The sequence below is a fragment of the Ptychodera flava genome, chromosome 12 (assembly GCF_041260155.1).
Source record: "Ptychodera flava strain L36383 chromosome 12, AS_Pfla_20210202, whole genome shotgun sequence".
NCBI classification, from domain to species: domain Eukaryota; kingdom Metazoa; phylum Hemichordata; class Enteropneusta; family Ptychoderidae; genus Ptychodera; species Ptychodera flava.
In genome coordinates this window covers 12,079,784-12,105,542 of record NC_091939.1, presented here as the reverse complement: position 1 = coordinate 12,105,542, position 25,759 = coordinate 12,079,784, and the positions used below count along the sequence as shown (strand labels likewise).

The 25,759-nt window shown below is 36.8% G+C and overlaps 1 protein-coding gene across 10 annotated transcripts in view; it reads right to left on the bottom strand.

Moving 5' to 3' along the window:
- Positions 1–25,759, bottom strand: part of LOC139145032 (golgin subfamily A member 6-like protein 25) — a 170,981-nt gene that overhangs the window by 133,537 nt on the left and 11,685 nt on the right. For 2 of the 10 annotated variants that reach the window (XM_070715943.1, XM_070715941.1), the window contains exon 1: positions 11,083–11,295. The exons of the other annotated variants lie outside the window; for them this stretch is intronic. In XM_070715943.1, coding sequence (XP_070572044.1) covers positions 11,083–11,176 — 94 coding nt within the window. In that variant the 5' untranslated portion in view covers positions 11,177–11,295. Of the gene's footprint in view, positions 1–11,082; positions 11,296–25,759 lie in introns of those variants that run through there. 10 annotated transcript variants of the gene reach the window in all.

The following is a 25,759-nucleotide window of genomic DNA, read 5'->3' as shown; positions in this document are numbered from 1 at the left end:
TTTACTCTCACAATACTGTTGCTTGGGGTTGTTCAACATTGTGACTATGTAGAATGAAGCTGTATGTCCGACACAGTCTTTTGGTGAGTGAGTTGTTCAGTACTCGAGGCTGAATTCACAGCAAAAATGATGAAATTTTCATTCGCAGACTCTATTTTCAGCCCCTTTCTCACATGCTATAGTGCACTAAATTTACTGTCAGAGATTTCTGTCTCTTCATGTCTGCACGCACCAGTAGCCATGATTTGGTATCTAGCAATGTATTCAATTCACACACCTCACAGCTGCATGTTGTGTGGAGACAAGATATTACCTGGCTGTAGGGCTTTTACACCATCTGTACATCACTGAACCATCCCCAACAGTGTCCACACGTACACAATGAATTCAACATTGAAGTGAAAAACAGTCACGACTAAAAGTTCTTTCAGAGAGTTTTCATATCAACTGTGAATCAATTGAAATTGTGAGATAATTTTAAAATTTTCTTCTATGCATGCAGATGATACAAAGTCATCAAAAAATATGTTTTATCAAACATCATCATGTTTGAAATTTCCAACGAATCAGCAAAATCATATTTGACCTTTGACCTACAGAACCTGCATCAATCTGGAATGTCTTTGAAACTTTCAACCAATGAACAAGCTCCACTATTGGCCTTTGACCTTCGAACCAAGAGACAGCTTTTAGATCGATCTAACCAAACACTAATGATGTTTGTTCTGCTTATCATACTTCAACAGTCTAAATGTACATGTGGCAGCCATTAAAGGTTGACTGTGCCTCAGGAATAGATATTTGGACTCTCAAACAAATACATTATGTTTTCGGCCTACCACTTGTGGGGGGCTCATTTTGAAGCTAGAGGGATGGCAACATATAAGTTTTCCCTAGCTTATTTTTGTGAAAATTGAAAATTTCTTTTCTCCATAGAGTTAACACAATGATGGCAGTCACTTTAAATTCTAGTGTCTGTAAATATTGGGAAATTTGTTTCCCTGGCACAAATTTTGCATGGTGAGCGCAAATTTTAATCTTGATTTCGAAAGAGACTGGTTTAAAGTTTCCTTACCTAAAGTTTTTGCAAAAGTTTCAAGTCTTTAAATTTTGAGGCGTGCACAAGCGTACTACCTTAAACAGTTTTAACTTTTAGCCAAGGTATCTTCCCAAAAGGATTTCCTTGGAAATGAAAGCTGAATCAGGGGAATTAGTCACCTTCTTGGCAGGAAGTAAAATCTGTCTTCTGGTAAGCATCTTGCTGATACATGTTACAAAACAAAATATCAAAATGTCTGGCAAAGAAAACTGACAGCAAAACACGAGCCTCAAAGCTCTGAAAACCTGAATATGACTAATAACAGCAAGGTACAAGAAATTGAACAAGTGATATGATGAAGTCTGAATGAAATTAATTTCATCACAAGTCGCCTGTGGTGATGACTGAGGCCCGTGCAGAGTCAAAATCAAGATTTTCATTACGATGGTATCTCTCCAGGGTGTGGTGGGTCCTCTGTGCAGGGTATGGAGAATGAAGAAATCTTGTGAACACAGCATTCTGAGCACTTTTAAGTGTACATTACATTTACATGTAAGACACACTTTGCAAATATCAGCTAGCAAATTGATAAACATGAAATCCATGATTTTCTTTGTTGACGCTGGAATGAGTATCCCACAACAGGTGATGCACGGATACTTGCATTATCTAAACAATTTGGGATGATTTTTTTCCCCAGTATGCTTCCAGGCATCTTTTAATGTCATCTGCGAGATGTTTCATCAAAAAACAAAAGAAATGTCAGCTGTCTTACACAGCTAGAGGCTAAAATTTAGCCACCATGAAATACATGTTGGTAAAATCCACTGCAAATGTTTTTGGCATTCATTTTGTTTCTCTTTCTTTGTTTATGAAAAACATTTAGGATAAAATAGTGAACGTGACCACACAACATAACGTTCATGGGTGTCATCCTAATGCACCGTATTCTTGGGCTAAACATTATCACCAGTATTAAGCTGTCAGCATGGTGTGGGGTCGAGTTGAAAACTGGCTTCTTGTCTTGGTGGCATCTTTATACCCACTACATTTCATGATTTCTTCTCGTCAGTTAGCGAGCAGATGGCCAAAGTTTGTACACTCTGTTCATATCTGGAGGTGGTGATCGTATGTTGGCATGGCAACAGGCATCAACAACACGAGAAAATCTCGCAACCCAAGAAGAGAAAGGAGAGTAACACTTGTAACAGCTTCTCAGGGAGGAAGTTAATTTGAATCTAGAGCCGCAGGGTTTTAGTAGGAAGTCCTGATTTACAAAGGGTTGAAAGAAAATACCGTTTTTTTTGCATGAAATCCCTCCATCAAATTACATGAATTCTTAAATGTACAGCCTATAGTAGTAAGCTAATAATACAATGCATTATTTATGAAATTTTGTAATTTTGCTGATTCATTTTTTTTTTTTTATCTCAAACAAATTTTCAACAAACTGTACTGCAAACCTCTCAGTTGTCGAAGTTCGTTCCAGCAAATTTACTGAACCAGACAAGGAGCTTCTAATAGCTTCCATAGGGCACTACCACAAATACTGTAAATATCATTGCACTGAAATGGGAAATAAATACTCATTTGGTTTCATGGAACCCTGATTACCACGGTGATTACTGTACGTCATCTGGAACGGATCAATTTACAGCCCACTCAGAACTATTGTTACGGTTCTACTAAATCAGTGGGATGTATCTAACATTGAATGAATCATTTAAGTGATGATTTCCCAGCTTTCAGTAACATTAGACCCTCTTGTCTGCTATCAATCATGGCCAACTCTACACTGACATAAATGATGCAGTGTATGCATGCGCTACATGCAGATGAGGAAATATTACAGTCATAAAGTCAAAAACTATTCTTTCTAAAGTTTTGTGTAATTCCTGTCAAAGTGAGTTTTTACTATGGATGCTCAGGAGAAAAGAATATGTCAAAACTCATTTTTTCAATCCATCAATACTAAGGAAAGCGGTGTGATCTGCACTGCATCTGTATGGTCATATAGCCAGGTTCCATGGAGTCATTTGTGTGCTTTCTCATTAAGTAGACTTAAAAAATAAAAATCAGCATACTCAAAAAAGGACATCATCAGTATGCAGAAACACAAACGTCTAACTGCACCAGTACAAACTGATGAAAGCTGGCCATCTTTATCATTTCAATTCATCACTATTCAATTCACAATTTTTTTCCACTATTTCTAAGAGTGAGTTGCATACATAATCAGCTACAGTATGCCTGTCTGCTGCCAGTGAATTAGCAGTCTGTCATCAAGACAACATTTTAACGTCAGATGTAAAAAAGGTATACCATTATATCATTTGGTGCCTTAGGTTATTTGTTTCTGAGAAATCATATATATTATTTACTTATTCATAGCCTATACATTAATGTACACTTTAGTACACACATCTTTTCTGGAAATTGTGATGTATATATGCAACATATAGTACTCGAAAATGGTAATATCTCTGAATAAATTTATTAATGAGATGCAACTTCCAAAGGAGACCTATAGACTGACAAAAACGACAACAAAAATCATCTTTCTAATAGAAATATTAAAGATAAAACACAACAAATCAAAAATTAACACTGAAAAAGAAGTTTTCTTGTTAATTTTAATGCATGGTATTTAACACGGCAGGCTTAGGTTTGAAATTGAAAATGATTGTTTGCAAACTGCAATAAAATAACATCATATACGAACTGATATCAACAGAATTGCAAATAATGCTGTGGTGAGCTTGCTACATTGTGATGATTCTATACTCACAAACAACCATACATGTATCTATTATGCAGAAGAACACTCAACTGGCGACAGGAAACAGACAACAACTTTGATGTTGCATATTTCTGGACAGGCGATTGACAATAATTGAAGATTTTGCAATGTAAGCTGCCCTCTCATTTTGGAGACTTTGTGATCATTAAAAGTACACTAGCTATTGCATCAGGTATCTCTTCTATCTCTTCTATGAATATCAAGCAGAGACCTCTGGATTTGAGATATAAATCCATCCGCACGAGATCCGCCAGTTATAAAACACCTAAAGGGTTGCAAAAACTGCTCACTTCAGTCGCCATACTTATATACTTTGATGTCAATGCTCCTTAAGAACACTGTTTTCTACAGTTATTAAAAAATATTGGAAATAACCAAACCAATGGATGTTGGGAAAATTTCTTTGATGATAATTCACCATTTGGGAAAATTTCTCTGTTTACTTACATATGACACTGCATGGCATATTACACATTCCACATGGAAAAAAAGTGCCAGAGGCAATGTGTGGGTGGTAAAATGAAACCAGTTCAATTTTTATGAACAAGTATTCATCAGCCACCCATAAAATGGCAGCAGCTTGAAATGAAGGTATGATTGCTGTTTGATGGCTCTCTAGCTGGATTGTGGTGCTCTAAATTTTGATCATGATCAGAGAATTGGAGAACCTTGCCATAAAATTGCAACTATGCACAAACCTTGAAACAAACTGTAACGGCAGCAGTAGGCAAGCCAAGAGATCAACTAATATTCAAATGTGTAGCTTTACAAACTCTGACAGATTCACAGAAAGTGGGCTGGTTAAATTGTCAATGCCAATTTAATTCACTGCATTAATTCATCACACACAAAACCACTTTGATTTCTTTGCTTTCTCAGTTCAAGTCAATGTACATGTATTACAACAAGCAAACCCATCATGGCTACGTGTGGATTTACACGTTGCCATTGGCAACCGATGACTGCTTTTCACATGTTTGTGAATATACTTTGGTTTGTCTTCAGGGATCTTAATAGTGTACACTGAATGATTTTTGGGAAATGTCCTTTGGATACCTTCACTTGTGTTGCACAGTGCAGAACAGATACAGTCCACAATGACAAAAATAAGTTGAAGTATATACTGTGCGGAAGTATCGGTAAGAATAGTGCTGATCACAAATGACATCATTTGTCTTTCATTAATATGCAAAAATAAATATTTGTTCACATTTTCCGCAAGGATGACAAAAGTAAAACCTGCTAGTGTTACAATGGATACAAAAAATTACACTAATTTATGGCTCAGACTACAAACTACGACAAGAAAATATGTCCAAATTTCAAGTAGTAGTGTTCGATGTCGCACGCATGCAGCTATGTTTAGTAACAAATCTGAAATCACAATCACTGCTATTGAAGAAGCAGGTTTGTAGTTTACCAGTTTGACATTGTAACATTATTCAACAGTATTCACAGCAGCACTTCAATATTGTCAAATCCTACAGTTATAAATCAGATTTTTATTTTGCACTGACAAATGTTTCACACTGATTGTCTTTGTTGTTGTTGTTGTTGTTATAATTTTGTTGTTATTCTTGTTGTTGTTCTTGTTATAAAGATGCATGGATTTGCTCAGCTTTCATAAGAAAATTATGATCACATAAAAAAGTGATCATTTGAAGTGCTTTTTGTCTATAAAAATATACTGCACATGGCAAAGTCACGTTTTTCACATCAGATGGGCAGTTAAAAATGAAAGATTTGCACATGCCTCTGGTCAGAGAAGAGCTGTGGGAAGGAAAAAATTTCAAATTTCACGGAGCTTTAGGAAAGCTCTTCCAATCACAGTGTGCCCACTTAAAAAGAAATGACGCAGGGGGAAAAATTCACAGAGCATCACAATGGAAGAAAAAAAACAGGCCGTAATGAAGCTTGTATGCATGCTTTGAACTTCTGAATGAGTGGAGAACCATGAAAGGGGGTAAAGTATATGACATTTTACTCTAAGCACTCAGAATTCATCATGTTGAGAATCTGAAACAACTTTAATACGTTTAGTGAATCATGGGTGGCCATGTATTGAGTCATCCAACTAAACTATTTACTGATAAAAACTGACATCACGTAGGGTGGGTAGTCGGTTCCATGAGGTTGAAACTAAGCTACACAAAAAACCCTATATGAATGATCTGTGCATGTGCATTTGGATGTCTGTTCTGCTTAACAAGGGATGGGGATGAGATTGAGTGATGTAAACTGATGCCGGCTGCACACATGTGGGCTTTAAAGGAACAGGAGAATGGGTTGTTTAGCAGCGTTCATCTAATATCTTATCAGATACCATAAAAATGAGAAATTTACACCGCCTCTACCGGTATTGTGGCATCTGTCAGTGATGTTAATGCCTTGTACGTCACCGTGTGTCACAAGAAATGTTCACCCACCCTGTATTGCTCCACGAAGGCTTATGATATGTTTGAAAATTTATAAGGCACTATACGGATAGTGCATCTGCAGGTAGTTTGCTGCCTATGATGTGTTCGGTGGCACGTACTTTACAATATACATTCATGTATCACACCAACTATTAAAAGTACACATCTGAAAATTTCAATATCAGGACTGCACTGAATAAATATAAAGTGGGCAATCGGTCATCTGGATCCCTTCATGCATGAAATTTGAATTAATAGAGCATGAAATCCAACTACTTTCAAACGGCACATCGTGTCAAAACTGGATATTTTCCAGTTGGCATTGAGAAGAGCGCCCTAGTCTTCACGTCTTATTGCTTAATGTTAGTTTCCTCAAACATTAATATGAAGTGAGAATGGAATAGAATTATGCCACAATGGAAATATGAGGTCACCAGCTCAACCTGTTCAATTTTGAGTGACACTTAGGTGTGCCTTCATTAAAACTGATGAAAGTCTACATTAAAACTGAAAACAAGTCTGTACCGGGGAAATTGTAAAGTGATGCGATATTGATAGAGACACATGAAAGCCTTGTGGTACTGTTTGGAAAAAGAATGAGTTATAATAGTGAATTTGATGAATAACGCATACAGGCATGACGCCTAAATGTGTACTTGTGTATTTGCTGGAAATTATGTCATACATTGGACAGTCAAGTTTTATAGCACAGATTTCATGGAACTGATCGAATGCTAAAATTTTTCAACTGATTAATGGAAGCTTTTGAGAGAAATGTTAGCATAGCTGGTTGCCAGGGCGTTCATTATTGTTCCTACTGTGGTGTAAATTTGTAGAAACAATTTGTAGAAACAATTTCAGGGGACAGTCAGGGTTAATATATCAGTCATTCAGAATTTCCCTTTATGTGAATTTAAGTCTGTCATAAATTTTGGGACTGAGGTAATGTTTAGCTGTGTGTTGCTCATATTGAATGTATTTCGCTACCAAACAGAATGAAAAGAACAGTATATTTGGTACGTTATTAATATAGCTGTCGCAACAGACCATTAATCTAATTAACTGCCTCATGCATAAGTTAATAGAACATGGTAAATTATACATCTACCTTCGGTACCTAATTTTGTGAAAACTGATGATGAAACCTACCTGGCGCCCAACTGTGAGGCTGCATTTACAAGATCTCCTTCCCAATATCAAGTCACAAAACTTAGAAGACAGGGCTTATATTTTACCGCGCCACAAGATTGGCACATTTCATATCCTTTGAAATGGGCACCATGCCTTGTACGGTTGTCCAGTAGGTGCATGCTGGGGCTGCTACTCATCCAATGCAACTCTTATGCAGATTCCCAGGCACTTAATATACATGTGGTAATGCAGAGTCCCAGGCACTACTGGAGAAGGTCCCTTGAGGCAGGCAACTAAGCTCTAGTCTGATAAGCTTGAATGTGATTGTCATACCAGTGACTCAAAAAAGTCGTAGTTAACCCTCTAACCTCTCTGAAATCTTTGTGTAAGAATGATAATAAAACAGGAAAACCTAATTCAATGCATGATCAACAAATGCTTCCCATAGGCATAGTCTACCTACTGCTTTTTTCACTTTTTCAGATAACCTGCGACTTTTTTATCAACGAAGAAAACCTGAGATTATACATGAACTCTGAATTCTGATCACGTCATGGCATTTCACCTGATAAACTTGCTACAAAAGAACAAGGGCATGCAACTTCAATCTCAGGGTGAGACGTGATTCAACCAGAACCGAACTTCAGAGAAAGGAGCTGCGACTTATTGCTTTTAGACCAAATCCTGGCATACACGGCTGATTCAAAAATACAGTCACGGTGACTGGAAAATTGTCCACAAGCAGTCATTTATAAATCGTTTTATTTTGAAACAGATATTGAAGGAAGAAAATTAGCAAAATATTAAATGCAACAGTTCCTCTTGCATCTTGAGAAACAGTGATAATTACAGTTATAACTTTTCCCCCTTTTTGAAAAGGAAAACTGAACACCAAATATCAGAGAAATAACAAACTGAGGAGTAAATTTGCATCAACATCCAATCAGACGCCTGTATTTTGTAAGTGCACAGACTGAACAGAAAATGTGTTTAACTGTAACGAGTGAAACAGTTTTTTACAATTGAAATGTGTAAGATAGACTTTGGTGTTACCATGTCAACATGCCTTTTTATGTGTAAAGTAGATTTTCCTTTGTGCTGAACATTCTTATCCGATTTCTTTGTCAGTACTATGAACAACATTATGTAACTGACATTCCCCTGTCAAAAACCATGGCAACAGCCCTGAATCACTGTAGCATCACTTCAGACAAACGTTTTGGACGAGGCAAAAAAGAATGAGGGCCCTTCTCAAAAAAGTTCACAATCATCAAAATGATGACAGTGCAACAACATAAAAGGGCCAGTAGCTGTAACCTTTAATGAATTTTCTCTCTCTTTGTTTTTAATGTCAACCACAGTTTCTTGTTCTACTCTTCATAGCATCTTGAGATACACAGTATTCAGCTTGTCAACTCAGCCTGTACATGAATAGACTGTATTATTGTTGACAGTGAATTCTGGGCCGGACTAAAATTCAAATGTAAACAAAGACAGTGCACATCACACATACACACACTGTGTTGACAAGCTAAACATGCCTTGAGGACCAGAACAAGAAGTTGCGAATGAAATACGAAAGAATAATGAAAGTATTATCAAAAGTTACGGCTACTTTAACCCTTTATGTGACGATTTGGAAATAAACATGTACATCAACTTTTATTTTTTTCTCAGAATTAGCAAAGAAGCACAGTCAGCGTGCAATATTATCAGATGTCTGTTTATAAACAATTTTCAATAATGAAAATTATCAGTAAATATCAGTTATGAAAATTATCAAAAATACCAAGCTTTACCATCGATCATCTTTAAAACAATTGACAATGTTTTACAAATTGGTTCTTATGTACAATTCATATGAACCAAAAACTTGAGAACTACATGTATGTAATTAAATGGTGGCACGTCTTTACAACTTAGTGAAAAATATGAGTAACTTTTTTGAAAATTGTATTTTTTGTTCACTTTTCACCATGATCACTTCACTCTTTTAATCTTGAGATGCTCTCTAGATCGACGATAAAGAATCACCAACCACTAAAAGACAATAAAGTGGAATAGATCAGTTTTATCACTGAAATTTTTAAAACTGTCCTCTGTTGAGACGTGACAGACTGGTTACATTTACCACACTATTGACAAGGTCAAAGCTGAATGCCTCCAAGTTTATTATTTCACCTGTAGCCCATCCAACTCATGACTGGAAATTTCTGCACAACTCCACAGTACATTTAAGCCACCAAAGACATTGAGATATCTAAAAGCGGAAGCACGTTCTGCAGAATGAGAGGCAACCAGTTTATTACAGCCGTTGAAGTCATAATTTTGTAACATCAAATCCAACAAAACCACTATATTGTATTTCAAGATTACAAATTTTGTTGCTCTTGCCAATATCAGCTACTAAAAATCTACCTGTGAATATTTACCAGATGGGAAGGAAATTCTTGATCCATTCGGGCTTATCAGCCAAATTAAATCACTAAAATAGTATCATGATTTTCCCTGTATTATTTTTATTTTTCACACAAAAATTATTTAGAATTTTTGATCAACTGCTGAATCTGTGTGAAGAAACACTGGCTGGCAAAAATGTTAATGACATTTATGGAGTGATAAAGTCTAGTGAGGTGATATTTTCAATAAGTTAAAAGCAAAATCAATGTCAAAAATCAATATCTATTCTTCTATCAGCACTTCTTTTACACGATAATCAATATTCATAGCAAGAGACAACTGCCGTCATGACAACTGCCTGACATAAATTCAGTCATATTTTGTAAAGGCCTTGTCTGCTGTCTGCTGCTGGGGATCTGAACTTTTACGCAACATAGAGACATATAACCCTGCTGAGGAAATTGATCAATTCAGAATTCTGAAAAACTTCAGGTGTTTCCCCTCGAGGCAAACTGGATTTCTTTACCAAGGGTTTCATACAAACAATGCGGACAGCCAACCTGTCACCTTAGGAGTGTGTCAATCGTTTGCTCAATTGCGGCCCGATGGATAGTTCACCGACTTGTCACGTACATTTCCGATGTACACTTGGATTTGAATACTTGCTCTGTTTATTGAAAATCTGTCACTGTCACCTCAATCTATACACTTCAAGAGACAATATCACGCCTGTAAACCTTTGCATACTGGCTTTCAAAAGATATATCTGCAGTCTCTGATTTACAAGAATTACAGGAGTGATGTTTACAGAAAGAGCACGATGATTTGCACCCTGGCTCTAAAAGTTACACCAACACGACAAATGAATTCAAGATAAACAAATCACTGAACTTTTCTGTAATAACAGAGTCACATGGTGTTGAAATATACTTCAGAGTCCTGCACAGAACCAGGGCAGCCTTGTGGCCAGAATACAAAAAAAGGAAAGTTGCTCAAGAAAAACGACAACATGATAAATATCAGTTTTGACCTCTACCACAAACAGGTGGTTGATATCAGCTCACCGTGTTTTGGAACATGTTGCATCGTTTCTGTGTAAAATTCAGACCAATCCTAACACAACAGCAAATATAAACTAAATAAAAAATCACTCAAACAAAAATTCCCTTTACTATTCATAAAAGGACCTCTTGATTTTCAAACTGGAGTCTTTCAGCGAAATGGAATCACACAAAATATAATAACAGATGATGAACATGTCAGCGCAGGTCTGGTTTCTTAGGGTGCTCACATACCTTGCCTGGTGGCTCTCTGCTTTCCTACAACTTCCATGCTGTTTTTCTGTCTTTTTATCAGATCCTCAGACATGCCGGATTCAACAGTTCCCATGAATGATATGTACAGCACGATAATTCACAAATCCACATGCGAGACTCCAGTGGCAAGTAAGTCCTTGTGGCAAGCAGGCTAAAAAAAAAGTGCACCCTTCACGAGACACACGGCTGAGGCAATTAAGGCCCTCCAGTCAAAACCTCCTGAATAAATGTACACCCAACCCCCTTTTTTTATCTCTTCAAACAGAACAATGGTTCAGGGGGACATTATAGCGAGCCCGTCTTGGCACGGACACAAGAGGTTTGTGCGAGTACACATCATTTGCAGAGCACCACTTGAGTAAGACAAAGGGAAGTGAAAACAACGCATTGTCTCATCAAAACTCATTCAAATGCACTTCTGATATGAGGTCAAACTCACCAAGGGTTGATTTCTCGGTCAGCGCAGCCAGCCGGCACCGACAGAATAAAGGAAATAAGAAGCATTGCAGGTAAAAGGTTTGAAGAACACACTCTTGAAGCACACTCTACTTGTCATTCATGATGGACTTTTATGTGTATCAAACCGCCTTGCGTCCTTACTTTAAATTGCCATTCTGTGAGAAATTTGAAAGTCTAAGTATGCACAGATTGATTTTTATCGCCAAGTTGCTGCATCTTGAAAAAGTATGAGGGGAAAGCATGTTAACGCCATCGGTTGCAAAATATCTTTAACAGTTTGTGTTTTTTTTGTGAGGACACTGTCTGCAGATCAATGGGAAGCATGTAAGTAACGGTACAGTGGTCGCGTGCTCCACTGTGTCTTTCACAACAAAACTGCTGTGAGGAGAATTTGTCAAATTGGAGAGTGGTATCTAGCAGATACACAGCTACATGTATTGACCGAAAGATCCATAAGTAGCAGTCTCATTATACTTCTGCACCTTAAAAATGCACCACTTTCAACATCGTTTCCAGCCTCAAATTCACCCAAAAATACCTGAAAGGCAGTGGACATTAGCATTCCACAATGAATGAATGAGTGACTCATCAGCTATCCTGTTAAAAACAACCTGTTCAGAAGTCACAAGTTTACAGCACTGGTTTAGACAGAGCAAGATAAGTCTCATTGTCCTAAAATCAAGTTTTTTAACTTTTTATTTATGGATGTAACTTTTACTTCTGCTAGGCATTGAAAAGTATGCAAATGTAAGCAAACTTGACATTCATGTTTCCCAGTTTTATTTTCAACATATCTTTTTGCATCTGAAAAACTCTTCAGTACACCCACTCTCTAGTGCTTGCTTTGAAACTTATTTTGTGAAACATTCCTGTTTGCACGGCTGTTCAGGCTGATTTGAGCCTTTTTATTTTGAGAACTTTTGAGTCAAGTTACACTGTGTTTGCACATCTATTGAAGTGTTTTTGTCACGGTGAAGGCTTTTTAACCCACAGAGATCTGTGTACAAATTCAGTGATACGCAGCCGCTACTCATGGGCTGCAAAACCACTCTGGCACAATGCCATGATCCAGTGGGGATTAAAGATTTGTCCCAAATGGACTAGACTGCTTTCCCCAGGGGAGAAATAAGAAACAATTGATACAGACTTGTATTTTCATTTGCCTGTGTATGGTACTGCATAGTCCTGGAGAATTCTCATCAGGGTTCTTTTAAGGTAGTATGGGCCTCAGAAGTGAAAGACTTAAACTTTTGCTCAAACTTCTCTGAAGGCATCTTTTAACCTTTAATCAAGAGTAAAAATTGATGGTCACCATACAAATTTTGGTACCAGAGAAACAAATTACCCAAGATTTATCAATATTTCAAATTCAAAATGGCCGCCATTGCTGCGTTAGCTATGGAGAAAAATAAAAATTTTTGATTTTCGAAAAACTAAGATGGTTACAATTTTTCTCAAATTATGCCAAGAGCTCAGTAAAATGAGCCCCCGCAACAGGTGGTAGATCAGAAAAGAATTGTAAAAGTTTGAGTTTCAATATCTGTCCCTGGGGCGCATTCTACCTATGTTAACAAAAAAAGGTTGCGAAATGTTTCTGCTGATTTGAGTTAATTGTTGAACTCTTTCAATATAGAACTACGTAATGTGACTCAGTTCTCCTTATTCATGAACATACAGTACTGTGGAAATTCTAGAATTACATGTACTCTTGGTTGTGGAATTAAGGTCCCAAAAAAATTGTGCTGTTCCGATAACCTCACCTACCCTATTTTTTACCTGCTTACCCTAAAATTTTTTGAGCTATGTAAACGTGGAATTAGAAAAAAAGAAAGAAAAACCCTGTAAAATCGTTCGTTCATAGACCCTCCAAAACATAGCGTTTGATTTTTGCTTGAACGAGGATGTCTTTTATGCTTTCATTCCTTTATATGCTATGATAGGTTTTTCTGGAAATGTTGTGGCCAGTGTTTGATTGTCCTGAACCCTTGAAAAATGCACAAAAAATAAAAATATTTTCGACAAAAATCCCTGCCTACCAACCTACCCTATGTTTGAAACCATGTCATCGGAGCAGCACTATATTTTTTTTGGCCTGACCCTAAAGCTTCTGCCACTTGCAATTTTAAGAAAAAAAATGTTAATGCCTCATTGGATTGTTTTGCAGACTAATGACATGAATACATTTTATCTTTATTCAATCAGGAGAACCAATAAAAATCACTGTTACATTTACAGGCAATAGGAAGACCTTCATGAATTTATGCCACCATCATCATTTTAAAAAATTGTTCCTTTCAACTGCATTTTAAGGTTCTTTCCTTTTCCATCAACAACACAAAATTATTCATTTCTTCCTAAAATTTTGGGGTTGGGAAATTTTTTCATTTGAATATCTGATGTACCTTGTTGTTGCAAATGTTAAAAACTTTCAATACACTATGACACATCGAAAAGCTGACAAAGGAATGCCTCTTTGTCCGATGCTTTCCTTAACTCATCCTTAAGTCTTGAGGCGTTGAAAGATTCAGAGTGGTGCACTGCAAGAAGTAATGAACCATCTTTTCCAGCATCCAAAAAGAGTGGAAACCCCACTAGCCAGTGAGAAGCTAAGCCACAGGAGGTTTTTACTGCTGCGAGGTGATTAGATGGAAAGGAAAGATGCCATGACTGGTTTGGTGGAGCGACGCTCTTTACTTCCTCGTGATGAAAGCAATTTTCTGAGCACTGTGTATCATTAAAAGAACAAAACAGCATCGCCAAGTTGGCTATGAAGCATCATGCATCCCCTTGCAAGCTCTGTTAACTTCACTGTGGCATCCATGACTAGGTGGAAATGAAGTCAATTTTTCACAGCATTTGATCAATTTTCTTATCCTTGTATTTTCCAGAACCAGGGTGTTTACAGCATTTCTCTGACAAAAACACGGCTGGATTTCAGACTCGGAAAGCGAAAGCTAGCTATCGAACAATGGCACAAGATGTTCTTTAGATCTTTTAAGTCTTTCATGTCCAAACATTTTCTGAAGAATTCAGAAATTCTGACTGAGCTTCAAAATGGCACAGTCACGAAAAGGATTCTCATATTAAAGTCACCAGAAATACTAATAATTAGAGATACTTTAAACTTTTAATTCAATTCACAGATATCAGGACTGTCCCTTTGACATCATGTTCGCCTAGCTATCACAACAAAGACCTGGGGAAAGGTGGGCCATTTCTCTGAGAACACAGCAAACATCTGTCACCCTAAAATATGTCAATATAATTATTCAGGTTCTTGACTTGAAACATTGCTATCCATGTTTACTTTAGAAGATTCACTCTAAAGAAATTTCAGCAGATGTATAAGGCGTTTTGTTATAACAACTGACGCTATAAAACTTACCGTAAAATTCCCAATTGAAGCCGCGGCTTGTATTAGAAACATTTTTGAGGGACCCCTGGGACACGCACTGAAGTCATGGTGCGGCTTCAATTACGTACATTTCCTGTGTTTCGATATTTTTCTCAATGCTTGAACCAAGCATTGCAGGGGCAATCGCTATTGTTATGCAAATTAGTACCAATGCGTGAATAAATTACCCGCATAAAAAGTCCCTACCCTAGTGTAACTCCAATATAGAAACGTTAGGAGAGTGTATTTGGTCGTTAAACTTGGTAAAATTCCTTTTAGATAATAAGGAAACTATTAAAGATGTTAAAACAATGGGAAACTGGAGTTCCCTTGACAGCATCGTAAGGAAAATGACACGTTTTTCCAGCACTTTCTTGATTCTCTGACCCTGGTCACCCCTGTCCTCTAAATAGAATAGTCTCACTAAGGTCGGCCATATTGATCAGCAGCGGGCATGATGTCTTTGTTTCAAGTGGTTTCAAGGGGTTTTTGGACGCTGAAATTTCACAAAATGTCACTTCTGTACTCAGAGATTGTACAATCAATTTCTTTGGACGTGTAAGTCGATTTTGAAAGCAATAGAAGATCAAATGGTGTTGAAAAAAATCGTGCATAAAATTAGCATAAATTAAGCGTCCACTGCAGATGGTCCCCTTGATTTACAGCCGTCTTGTGTTGCCGAACCGGTGGCTCGTACTTGAATAGTGCAATAAAGGCAAGTGAATGACCTTTGGTAACTTTACTGCCATGTTTTTGTGAGCTATTTTGTGGTCAAATTTTATTTTCTCATGATCAAAAACGGAACGTTTACAAGCTTATACGCACCCACCATGGTCATTCAACAGCCACAGTACAGTATAGGCATGGCAGTTCATTATGGCAATATGATGCAGGTGGTGTTGTTGTACGTCAGGCATCGGTAAGGGTACGTGGGTATTGAATGAAAACTACGTATTTGAAACATGGTATCTCAATCTCTCAACTATTTTAACTTGTACACAAACACCATTGCTTCAAAATTGTTGCATCAGGTATTGACTATGGCGGTGTTTACCACACTGACAAAAACTTCGGCCGTGTTCAAACATACACACAAACGTACCGATACATGGGGCATTGTTTGTACTTTTGTTACTATCAATGACAAAATGCACAATGGTAGAAGTGTTAAAAAGGAACTTTTTATTGTGTATTTTTTCTGTAAGAAACACACCTGTCAATCATTAGCACAAGTCAATGACGCATTGCAAGCCAGCTGGTGTGAATTTCAGCATGCATTGTTTCATGATGGGCTCAGAGAAGGGGTGCGGCTTCTATTATGGTACAATTCAAAAACCCCAAATGGGCAAACAATGAGCCAAGACAATGTTTCAAAGTCAGGGTGCGGCTTCAATTAGAGGTGCGGCCTCAATTGGGAATTTTACGGTACATACCAGAAACATGCACGTCATTTACTGTCCAATGGTATTTGAGAATAAGATGTAGACTTCCTCCGGTTAAATTTTTGGAATTTAGATATTTTGGGAGTTACTAGGATGAAATAAACTTGAAATCATTGATAAAAGTTATGCAAGAGAACTTAAAATAATTTACTGGTACCTACATAAATTATCACAAAAAATGTATCACAATTTATCAATTGTTCATATCAATTATTTCATATTTCTGAATAGAATAGGGCTTGCTTTCAAAACACACCCTGCAGGACTTAATGCATACTTGAAATGAGATCAGTGTAGCTACCATTCAAGAATTTTCAAGGCATACAGCTATAGTGACAAAAATTGAGATTCTTTTTCTGGCTTAAAATGACATCTGACATACATACTACATGTAGCATGTAATGTATATTTTTGCATACTGCAGGCTGGCTTTTTTAAGTCTGAACAGAACAAAACTATATCCGTTTTCTCATAAGAAGCTGTAGAGTATACATATTTCAGACTGGATCAAATGACTTTCTTCTATGGAAGATAATATTCTACAACAGACTTTCTATGTTCTCCTCCATCGCCCTGGAGCCACAACTGACTTCCTTGTTCTACACTCTGAATCAAGAGGTGTGATGCAAAATTGAATCTTTCATCTGAGACAACAAAGGCACCTTCTAATGTACATACATACCACAAAATTTATCACAAATAAACGATAGTGAAGATGGATTAAAAATCTGCGAATCAATAATTACTTGGCAATGGATTCTTTCAAACAATATAGTATGTGCTACTTTAATTTTTCTCATAAGAAGCTGTAGAGTATACATATTTCAGACTAGATCAAATGACATTCTTCTATGGAAAATAATATTCTACAACACACTTTTTATGTATGTTCTCCTCCATCGCCCTGGAGCCATAACTGACTGCAAAGTTCTACAATCTGAATCAAGAGATATACAATGATGTGAAATCCAATGTTTTATCTGAGACATCAAACGTACCTTCCAAAGTATATATATCACAAAATATATCACAAAAACCCCACATTTTGAAGGACAAAATATCTTGGATTCTTTCTAACAATATAGTATGTGCTATTTTCAATTTTCGAGAAAAGAATGAAACATGCCAGGTTATATCCTTCACAAGGTTTGTATTTATATGCTTTTGTGCCAGTACGCATTGTCAAAATATCAATTTTAAAAAATTAATAATCAGAACAAGGGACATTTGGAGCAGTGTATGTAATATTCACACAAATTATGTACTTTGAAAGTTTGCAAAATTCCATCAGAATTTGTACGTATTGCTACATTTTCCAATGTGAGAACTGGACATGTGTTTAGTGTTGTTCACTGTTGCAATTAACCTTTTGAGTGCCTTTTTTTTCCCAAAAAAATTTTAGTGCAATATTTTACCATATTTTATGAATTTTCCTGTAATTTTTTTTTGATAATTTTGAACAAAATGGACATCACATTTCATTGGCTACAGTTTTTTATCAAAATTTTGGTAAAAATCTGAAAAAAATTGACTGGGGTTTATGGTATATCTTGTAAAGGTCACAAAAATTGACTTTGGCGCTCAAAGTTAATCTAATGTGTCAAAAACATGTTACTGAAGTTTGCATGTATGGAGGATGAGTCTCCACAAAAGCTCTTTGGGGAATTTCAGAGAAAAAAAGGCACTCCTTCAGTATTACAATCCTAAAGTACTAGCTTCCCACAAATTAGGAAAACACACTGATCTCTTTAAACTCCACTACAGAGAATTGAGAACCGCTTAGAACTGACTGATTCAGTTTACCTTAATATTGAATTCGAACAATCTTAATGTAACCGCTGGTTTTAACGCAGTCAGTTTGGGGTAGAGTACAAACCATGGTTGTAAAAGTTTGATGATGGCATTTTCTCTACCGACTTTATCAATTAAAAATTGAAACTTTACACTGGCAGCACTGGACATCTAAGTGCTGAGTAAGGTTGATGAAAGCTCAAATTTCATTTCAAGTGTCAAGAATGTTTCTCAACAATTATTCCTCAGGTTTCAAACCGATACTACTGTTCATAATTGATGTCATTTTTCTCTCATTAATGTACAAAAGCAAATATACGTCTGCATTTTTATATTACACTTTGAAATCACGCAAGAAGAATAATGAAAATACCATTAAGTGGGCAACTGCAAGTGTAACAATACAAAAAGACAGATGTAGGGCTCAGACTCAAAGCTGTATCCTAGCATGCAACAGTGACAAAATTTGTCAGAATGTCATTAAAGCACGCACTTGTAGCTGTAATCTGTAACTGTAAAATCTGTAACCACAAACAGCGCTGTTTTGAATAAACCACTCTTCACTCATGTGTGAAATGTATTGAAATCTAATGAAATGCTCAATCAATAAAAATCACATTTAATCACAGAAGAAAATGTCAGTTTTTTTTGCTTGCACATAATTTGCATTTGTGTCAACCACACTGAAATTAAACCTGTTTCTTTTAATCATCTAAATACCGAGGTAAACAACTCAATATCCAATACGCGATTTTATATTTATATTTTATACTACAGTAAGTTAACTTTAACTTCCTGTACCTATCAAAACAATAACTTTTATTTACCTTTATCTAGATAATTTTTCATAAGTTATGAATTTACTGACTCATTGAGATAAACATAAAACCAACTTAAAGGTGAAAATTTTGGTATGCACTTAAGTGTTCATGTTGATTTTATCAAGATGGAAAAGTTATCATATTGCCATGGAAACTTCTAACATCTGTAAACTGTAAAAGTGGGTAAATTGAAGAGAGGAAAAGACCAGTGGCACATTCGACCACTTTGTCAGTAATTTTGTAACTTCCTCTCCCTGCCATTCTCACTTTCCTTCACTTGAAATCACTAGAGTTAAAAAGTCAAGAATGTGACAGATTTGTGTGCAGTGAGTACCTTTGATAACACATGATTACCAGCAATATTTAGTAAAGCATACATCTGTATCCCAGATGGTCAACACTATGAAAAATTTTTGAAAAAACCGTATTGAATTGAAAATACTGGTCAGGATTACTTGTTGAGTAGCAAAACGTTACGTTGGACAGTTGTTTTAGAAATATTTTTACGGTACTTTATTTTATTTTATTTTATTTTACTTTATTTTTATTTTTATTTTGACTGTTATTGGAAATATCAGCAAATCCACAATACGATTAGCCTTCTGGTGCAATGTCTGAACAAAATACTGCTATACTTCACAATCTTAGTGTAGAATAGTGCTTCTAAGTTGTCCTATTTCCAATCACCAACAAAAGCTGTAATTGTTTTTGCTAATAATTTCATTGTTTTTGGCCAATAAAACTACATTTTCTTATTGAAAGTATTAGCCTTGCAAACATGATTCATTGAAGCTTATAAGTAAATTTTATAAAATTAGCTGACAAATACATTTCAGTCCAGTCTAGAATCCAGTTATCAACAATAATATTGGACATATTATGGTACATACATGTACGTGAACAAGCTGTATTGACCAGTTGAATATCAAGAATGTCGAGATAGTTTTGGAAGTTATATCTACATTTCATGAAGAGAATATAGTAGACAGCACATTAACAGTTACAATTATCTGATAGAGTTTTGAAACTAGGGACACGTCATTATTGATATCAATTCACAGTTGAATGCTGTTCTACTAGATTTGACTTCATATAATGCTGCCATGCTGGATACAACTTCATCAGGATTCAAATTCAATTTTGGAATAAAACTGCTTACGTCAAACAGAATTGCCTGTGGTAAGAAAGGATTGGAGTGTGACTGAACTGAGGTGACATATGTGACCTAGAAAAGTGACAGTGAATTGAAGATTTTCACACACACACATATGCTACTGTCTGACTGATATATGTGTCTATAGTCAGACACACTCACCTGTGGCACGGTACAGGTTTCATGATGAAAATGCAGTAAAAATTGAACATTTTTTTCATTTCAGTTGTTGTTGTGATTAATGAAAGCTTACAGCAATGTTGATAAAGTTGAGAGCAATCATATCATTGGAAATCTTTATTTAGGCATATTTGTAAAATTTCTTATCAGCACAAGTAAGGAGTCTGTGCTTCCATGAACAAGCAAGCATCATGGGCTCTATACACATAAAGAGTCGGTAACAAAAGACTAAAGAAAACGGTAAGGATAGTCTACAGTAACTGCATGAACAAACACTGAACTTTTTTCATTGTTTCAAGAAAACTTGATGCAGCTATATTGCACTGGGGATTTTTACAAGGACGTACACTGACTGCATGAAAACTGACCTCGTTTTGCTTTGTGAGAAACTGGCCGCACAGAATGGTTCTGCAGAGTGAGATCAGAGGAAACCACGCATTCTTCCGATGAGAATGTACGTCAACATGGTAACTAAACCGTACAGAAGGTCAAACCTCCAAACACAAGTGAAAAAGGGACCTGCCGGGATGGAATACACACCGTAAAAACACACACCTGGACAAACCCTGCATGGATGAAATAACGGTGTTGCATTTACGAGAAACTTAAAACTTTTAACAAAGGAATTCTTCGGTTCTGTTCTCACTGTTTCAAAAAATAAAAACGTTCTAACAATAAAACATGACACTGAAACGACTGCGTAAAAAGCTCTGACGTGTGTCATTTACCATGGCAACAGTTCAAAAAGTCAAATGTCTGTGAGATTCTCATGATTTGACGAGGTTGTTCACTCTTTAGCGATTCTTTAGCCGTGCATGGCTGACCAATTTGTTGATCGTTAATGTCTGAACAAATTTAACTACCTCACGTTTCACAAAAGGGTATTACCTTTAAAGTGTGGCACAGACTTCTGGCACACAATTCAAGATACCGCATACAATACATTGTGTATTCCTCTAAAAATAAAGCAACAATTCTTAAATAATAAAAAAATAATGAAATACGGCAGCCTTGCCCTTCCAAATATAAAGCTTCTATCTGAGATGGAATTTACCAAAGTCCTAGCTCTGCTTGGTGACCAAACAACAGCTCCCAGAATCAGTAGCCCATCAGAATTTTCAGCCTTTTTTTTCTGCATTGAAATGTACACAGATGACATGATCTGACCCACGTTGACACATCTGTATGATGGCCACACTTCGGTACATTGTCCATTGACACCCTACATACTCCTCAACATGAGCCTGGTATCCCGGTAACAGTCTATACTTTCCAAGACAATCTGAAGTTGTCTTCAATGGTGACTTGGGTGAGGGTATTATAATGTTAGATGGTTACATGTAAGTAGCAGATCTTACGAGTGGACTTGGTGGGTTATAATCATCTTGAGAGCCTTGTCTTCATTACAGATATAACCCTGCCTTTCAGCTTATCAGGCCTGACAAAGTTCATCAATTACCTGATTTAATTGCCAGAAACGCCTAAGTCATTTTGGAATTTCAATGTATCACAAACACAAAGCGTCAATGTCTGTTATTTAACTGTCTTTATAAAGTTGTCAGCTTTTGAAACAAAAGCTGATTGGGTATGTGGGATAAGTCCAAATACATATTGTATTTTGAATTTTCATGAATATGCCGTGGCAAAATATTTTAGAAAAGGGCACATCACATCACCAGTATTGCACAAATCTTCTTTCCTCAGTCTGTACATGTACACATGATTTCTAACAGGTTAACATAAAAAACTTTTACTTTGTGATAATGATATCACATAAGCTTCTTCAATTCTCATGACATCAGCTTCATGATCACAATTTACAGGGAAATTAGTGAATGTATCCAAGAGAATCGCGAACTTAACAGATCAAGGCATGTGAGCCACATATCTCACACATCTCAAACACACAGGCAAAAATCTATTCTTATCATGGTTGACCGTTCACTTTCGCTGGAAGCTTCATGCTCAGTCACAAAAAACCCTTATGCAAAGGGACTGAACTTTGTCAGGTCTCACTTTGATTCAAATGAGATAACGTAAAGTTCATAACCGTTCACAAAGTCCATCAGTGGAGTGATATACCTGTAAATCTGAATGCTTTCATCGGCAAAAATCAACATTCAAACCACGTCAAATTTTGATGATGAGCACTGCAGCCATGAATTATCAGTAAGATAATCCATCCACAACCCGACATTCAATCTTGCCATAGATGCTGAACTGTAATTTTCAGCTGAGCAATAAAGCCACAGGTGCATGTGTATACGTTCTGATAACTTTACCATATCTGTACAGCCTCTGGCTGTGTTCAATGATATATTAGGAAGAAATGTATTTGGCAAAGCCTATCTCAGCTCTAGGTCTAGTTTGCTAGTCTAGTTCTCATATGATGGAGCTATTGTAGACTTTCAGGATTAGCCATTTGATTTTGCACAGCGCCCTCAACGGCACCCATATGTAATTGCCAAGGTACAGTACTATGGTAACACTAACTATCAGGTATAAGGTGCATGACTAAGACGTGAATACACACCATGATAACAAGTTACTCCCATTAGACTACATTTGCATAATTAAATAATACCAATTGATACACTTTGAATTAACAAAAATACCACTTTGTGGTATTTCATGCATTGCAAGTTTATGTACAAATACAGTAAAAAATGAGCTCTTAAAATATTTACACGTGTAAACCATAATATAAGTACAACAATTGCATTTGTGAATTTCAAATGTGAATTTTCAGTATATTTGGTGAAACCAACTGCAGGATTACAAATAACATCTTTGATGGAAGAAAAGTTTTATATGACGATATGGTATTTTTATATATCGCTCTTTCTCTTCTTGTTGTTAAGGCAGGGAGAGCCTATAAATACCCCCTATCTCCCTTGGCATTCATAATCCAATATGAGTGGCGTATGGTAACAGCGTCAACGAATGCTCCCGAAAATTTGGAGCTTTCAACAACCATGGTGTAAATTAAAGCACTGTTCCAACATATGACGTTTTGTGAATACTTGTTGTATCAACTTGTTGGTGAAATTCTCTCATTTTTCCATTTTAAGTTGATTTTTGAGGCCAAAACTGCTTCGATGTTTGTTCAAAGCGTCCACAGAACAATAGATGAAAGCATTCAAACAGCTGCCAATCACGAGGGGACGCGAAAAGGTGCAAACGATCAAACATTTGATGTGTACATCGGATCGATTACGATGTCAACAATGAATAAACGATTCTTACCACTGAGCAAAATACTTGACCAACGGTTACTGAACACGAGTCTCAGATGAGTTCAGACACAAACGGACTGCTTCATGGTTTCAAGCAGATTGCCTCTCCCAGTTTGTTTGTTGATCTGTGTACCTGTAGGCCTATGAATGGGTGATGTGTATGTTGACCTGCAGTACGATATTTTATGATAGATCTCTTTTGGAAGTATATAGTGGCCTAGCCCTGCGTACGATGCCGTGTGTTCCCGGCGTTATACGGCCTCCCACCACGGCTCTGCTGATTGCCATGGACAAAACCGGCAACATGCGGATCCAATTTGGACGGAGCACGAAAAACTACTTTTCTGACTGTTTTCGGCGGAAACAACTCGAGTCCGATCCAAATCCAATTGCCTACCCAAATCACTCAACCTCTCACAGAGTGCGAAAAAGAATGCTCTCGTGACGTCTAAAACCGTTGTTTGCTGGCGATGCATGGTCAATGGCCGAGGCAGTGGACGCCCATTGGATACGTTCACGCCACGATTATGCAGGTGACCATGAGCTGCATTATTTCCTGTCGGGTCGGGGCGATGAAACTAAATGGCAATTGACTCATATCTGTCAGATTTGACCAAAATGAGACACTTGAAATAGATTATAGCATAAAATGTTGACATTCAGACTGAAACATGATGAAAGGTCTGAAGATCGCCGTGATGTCATTCTTCTCTACACGTTTTTCTGAGCTTGTTTTTTACTAAATTGCTCTAATTATCTGACGTTTTTTTTGATCAATATTTCTTTCCCAACCAGGGACCAACATTACCTTTTTACTTTCATAGTAACCTAGGATTCATTTAATTCGCAGATTACATGTAATAGACTCTTATGTTCTTCCTCGATTGTCTGTGACTGATTTTGCTTTCCCGATATCGATATTGCGTTCGCACTCACATGTCTTGAACCTACGTCATTCACTGAAATAGTTTTCGGACAAACCCAAGAAATTCGACAACTACTAACGAATAGTCGGCAAAATTTACAGAGACTAGCATAATAATTATGGTCATTTTACCATCTTTAGCTAAGCGGATTCGCTTGGTGAAGCAATATATAACGATCTGAGTTCCCAGTTTTACCCTACCGTGTTAGTGTAGTATTCGAACGAGTGATATCATAATCTTACGATGTTCCGAGTGGCCTGGAGATTTTTTATAATATACAATAAATTGACCCTATCAAAATTACTCTGTCTTACATTGCTTGGATATTGATATGTTTTTCTATACTTTTTGACTTTTGATTTTTTGATTCTCCATTGGCGGCAGCACATGTACGGTTACAACCGTCATGTGATGACCGGAGTGCGATTGTAAAGTTGTCGGGAACAGTTGTTGTTCAGAAGAAAAATCATTTTGTATTTAGAGGCTGCAGTTCGGGATTGTTCATGATAAACAACCAATTATACATTTCCTACATCTTTGGAACGGGGATTACGGTAATCTTTCATGTGATGAAATTTTTTGAACGTGTTTGTAATGTGTTCCCACGATAAGTGTGAACTGATTCTTTGTCAGTAAAATCGTCAGAAATGGTCCAGTAACCATGGTAAAATAGACACAGATGAAAAAATCATTGCGAGGAAGATAGTAAGAAATTCACATTGCAATATTTGCTGTCGTATTTCTCAGCAGGAATAACCCATTTTTACACGTTGTGTGTAAGAAGAGCAAGCGGTGTTCGGCGGTCAATTGCTTCTTCTATCATAATAATCTTGATCGCAGCTATTTGGCGAGAAGACAGCGGGTACTTATAATCTCACAAAACTTTTCCATACCTGATTTTTCCGATATGGAATACAGCCATTGATCTTGCGATGATGTAATGTAATTGTACTGATATCATGTCTTTGAATTGACAATTTTCGATCGGAGGCAGTTCAAATCAACAGCCGTGGTATATTAGGAATCGTGATTATCACTGGACACCGAACTACCTGCTATCAACAGTACGTTATGTACCATCGGCGGTAACACATTGGTCCTAATCTTGTCTAATCCTGCCCCGCCTTTTGCACCGTCCTGAAAAAGCTAGAATTTTTTACCCTGACATATAATACAGCGACCTTGCACACTAATGATCATTCCAATGTTTCTGTTGGGGTTTGTTGGCTTTTTAATTTGCTCCGTGGCCCCGGT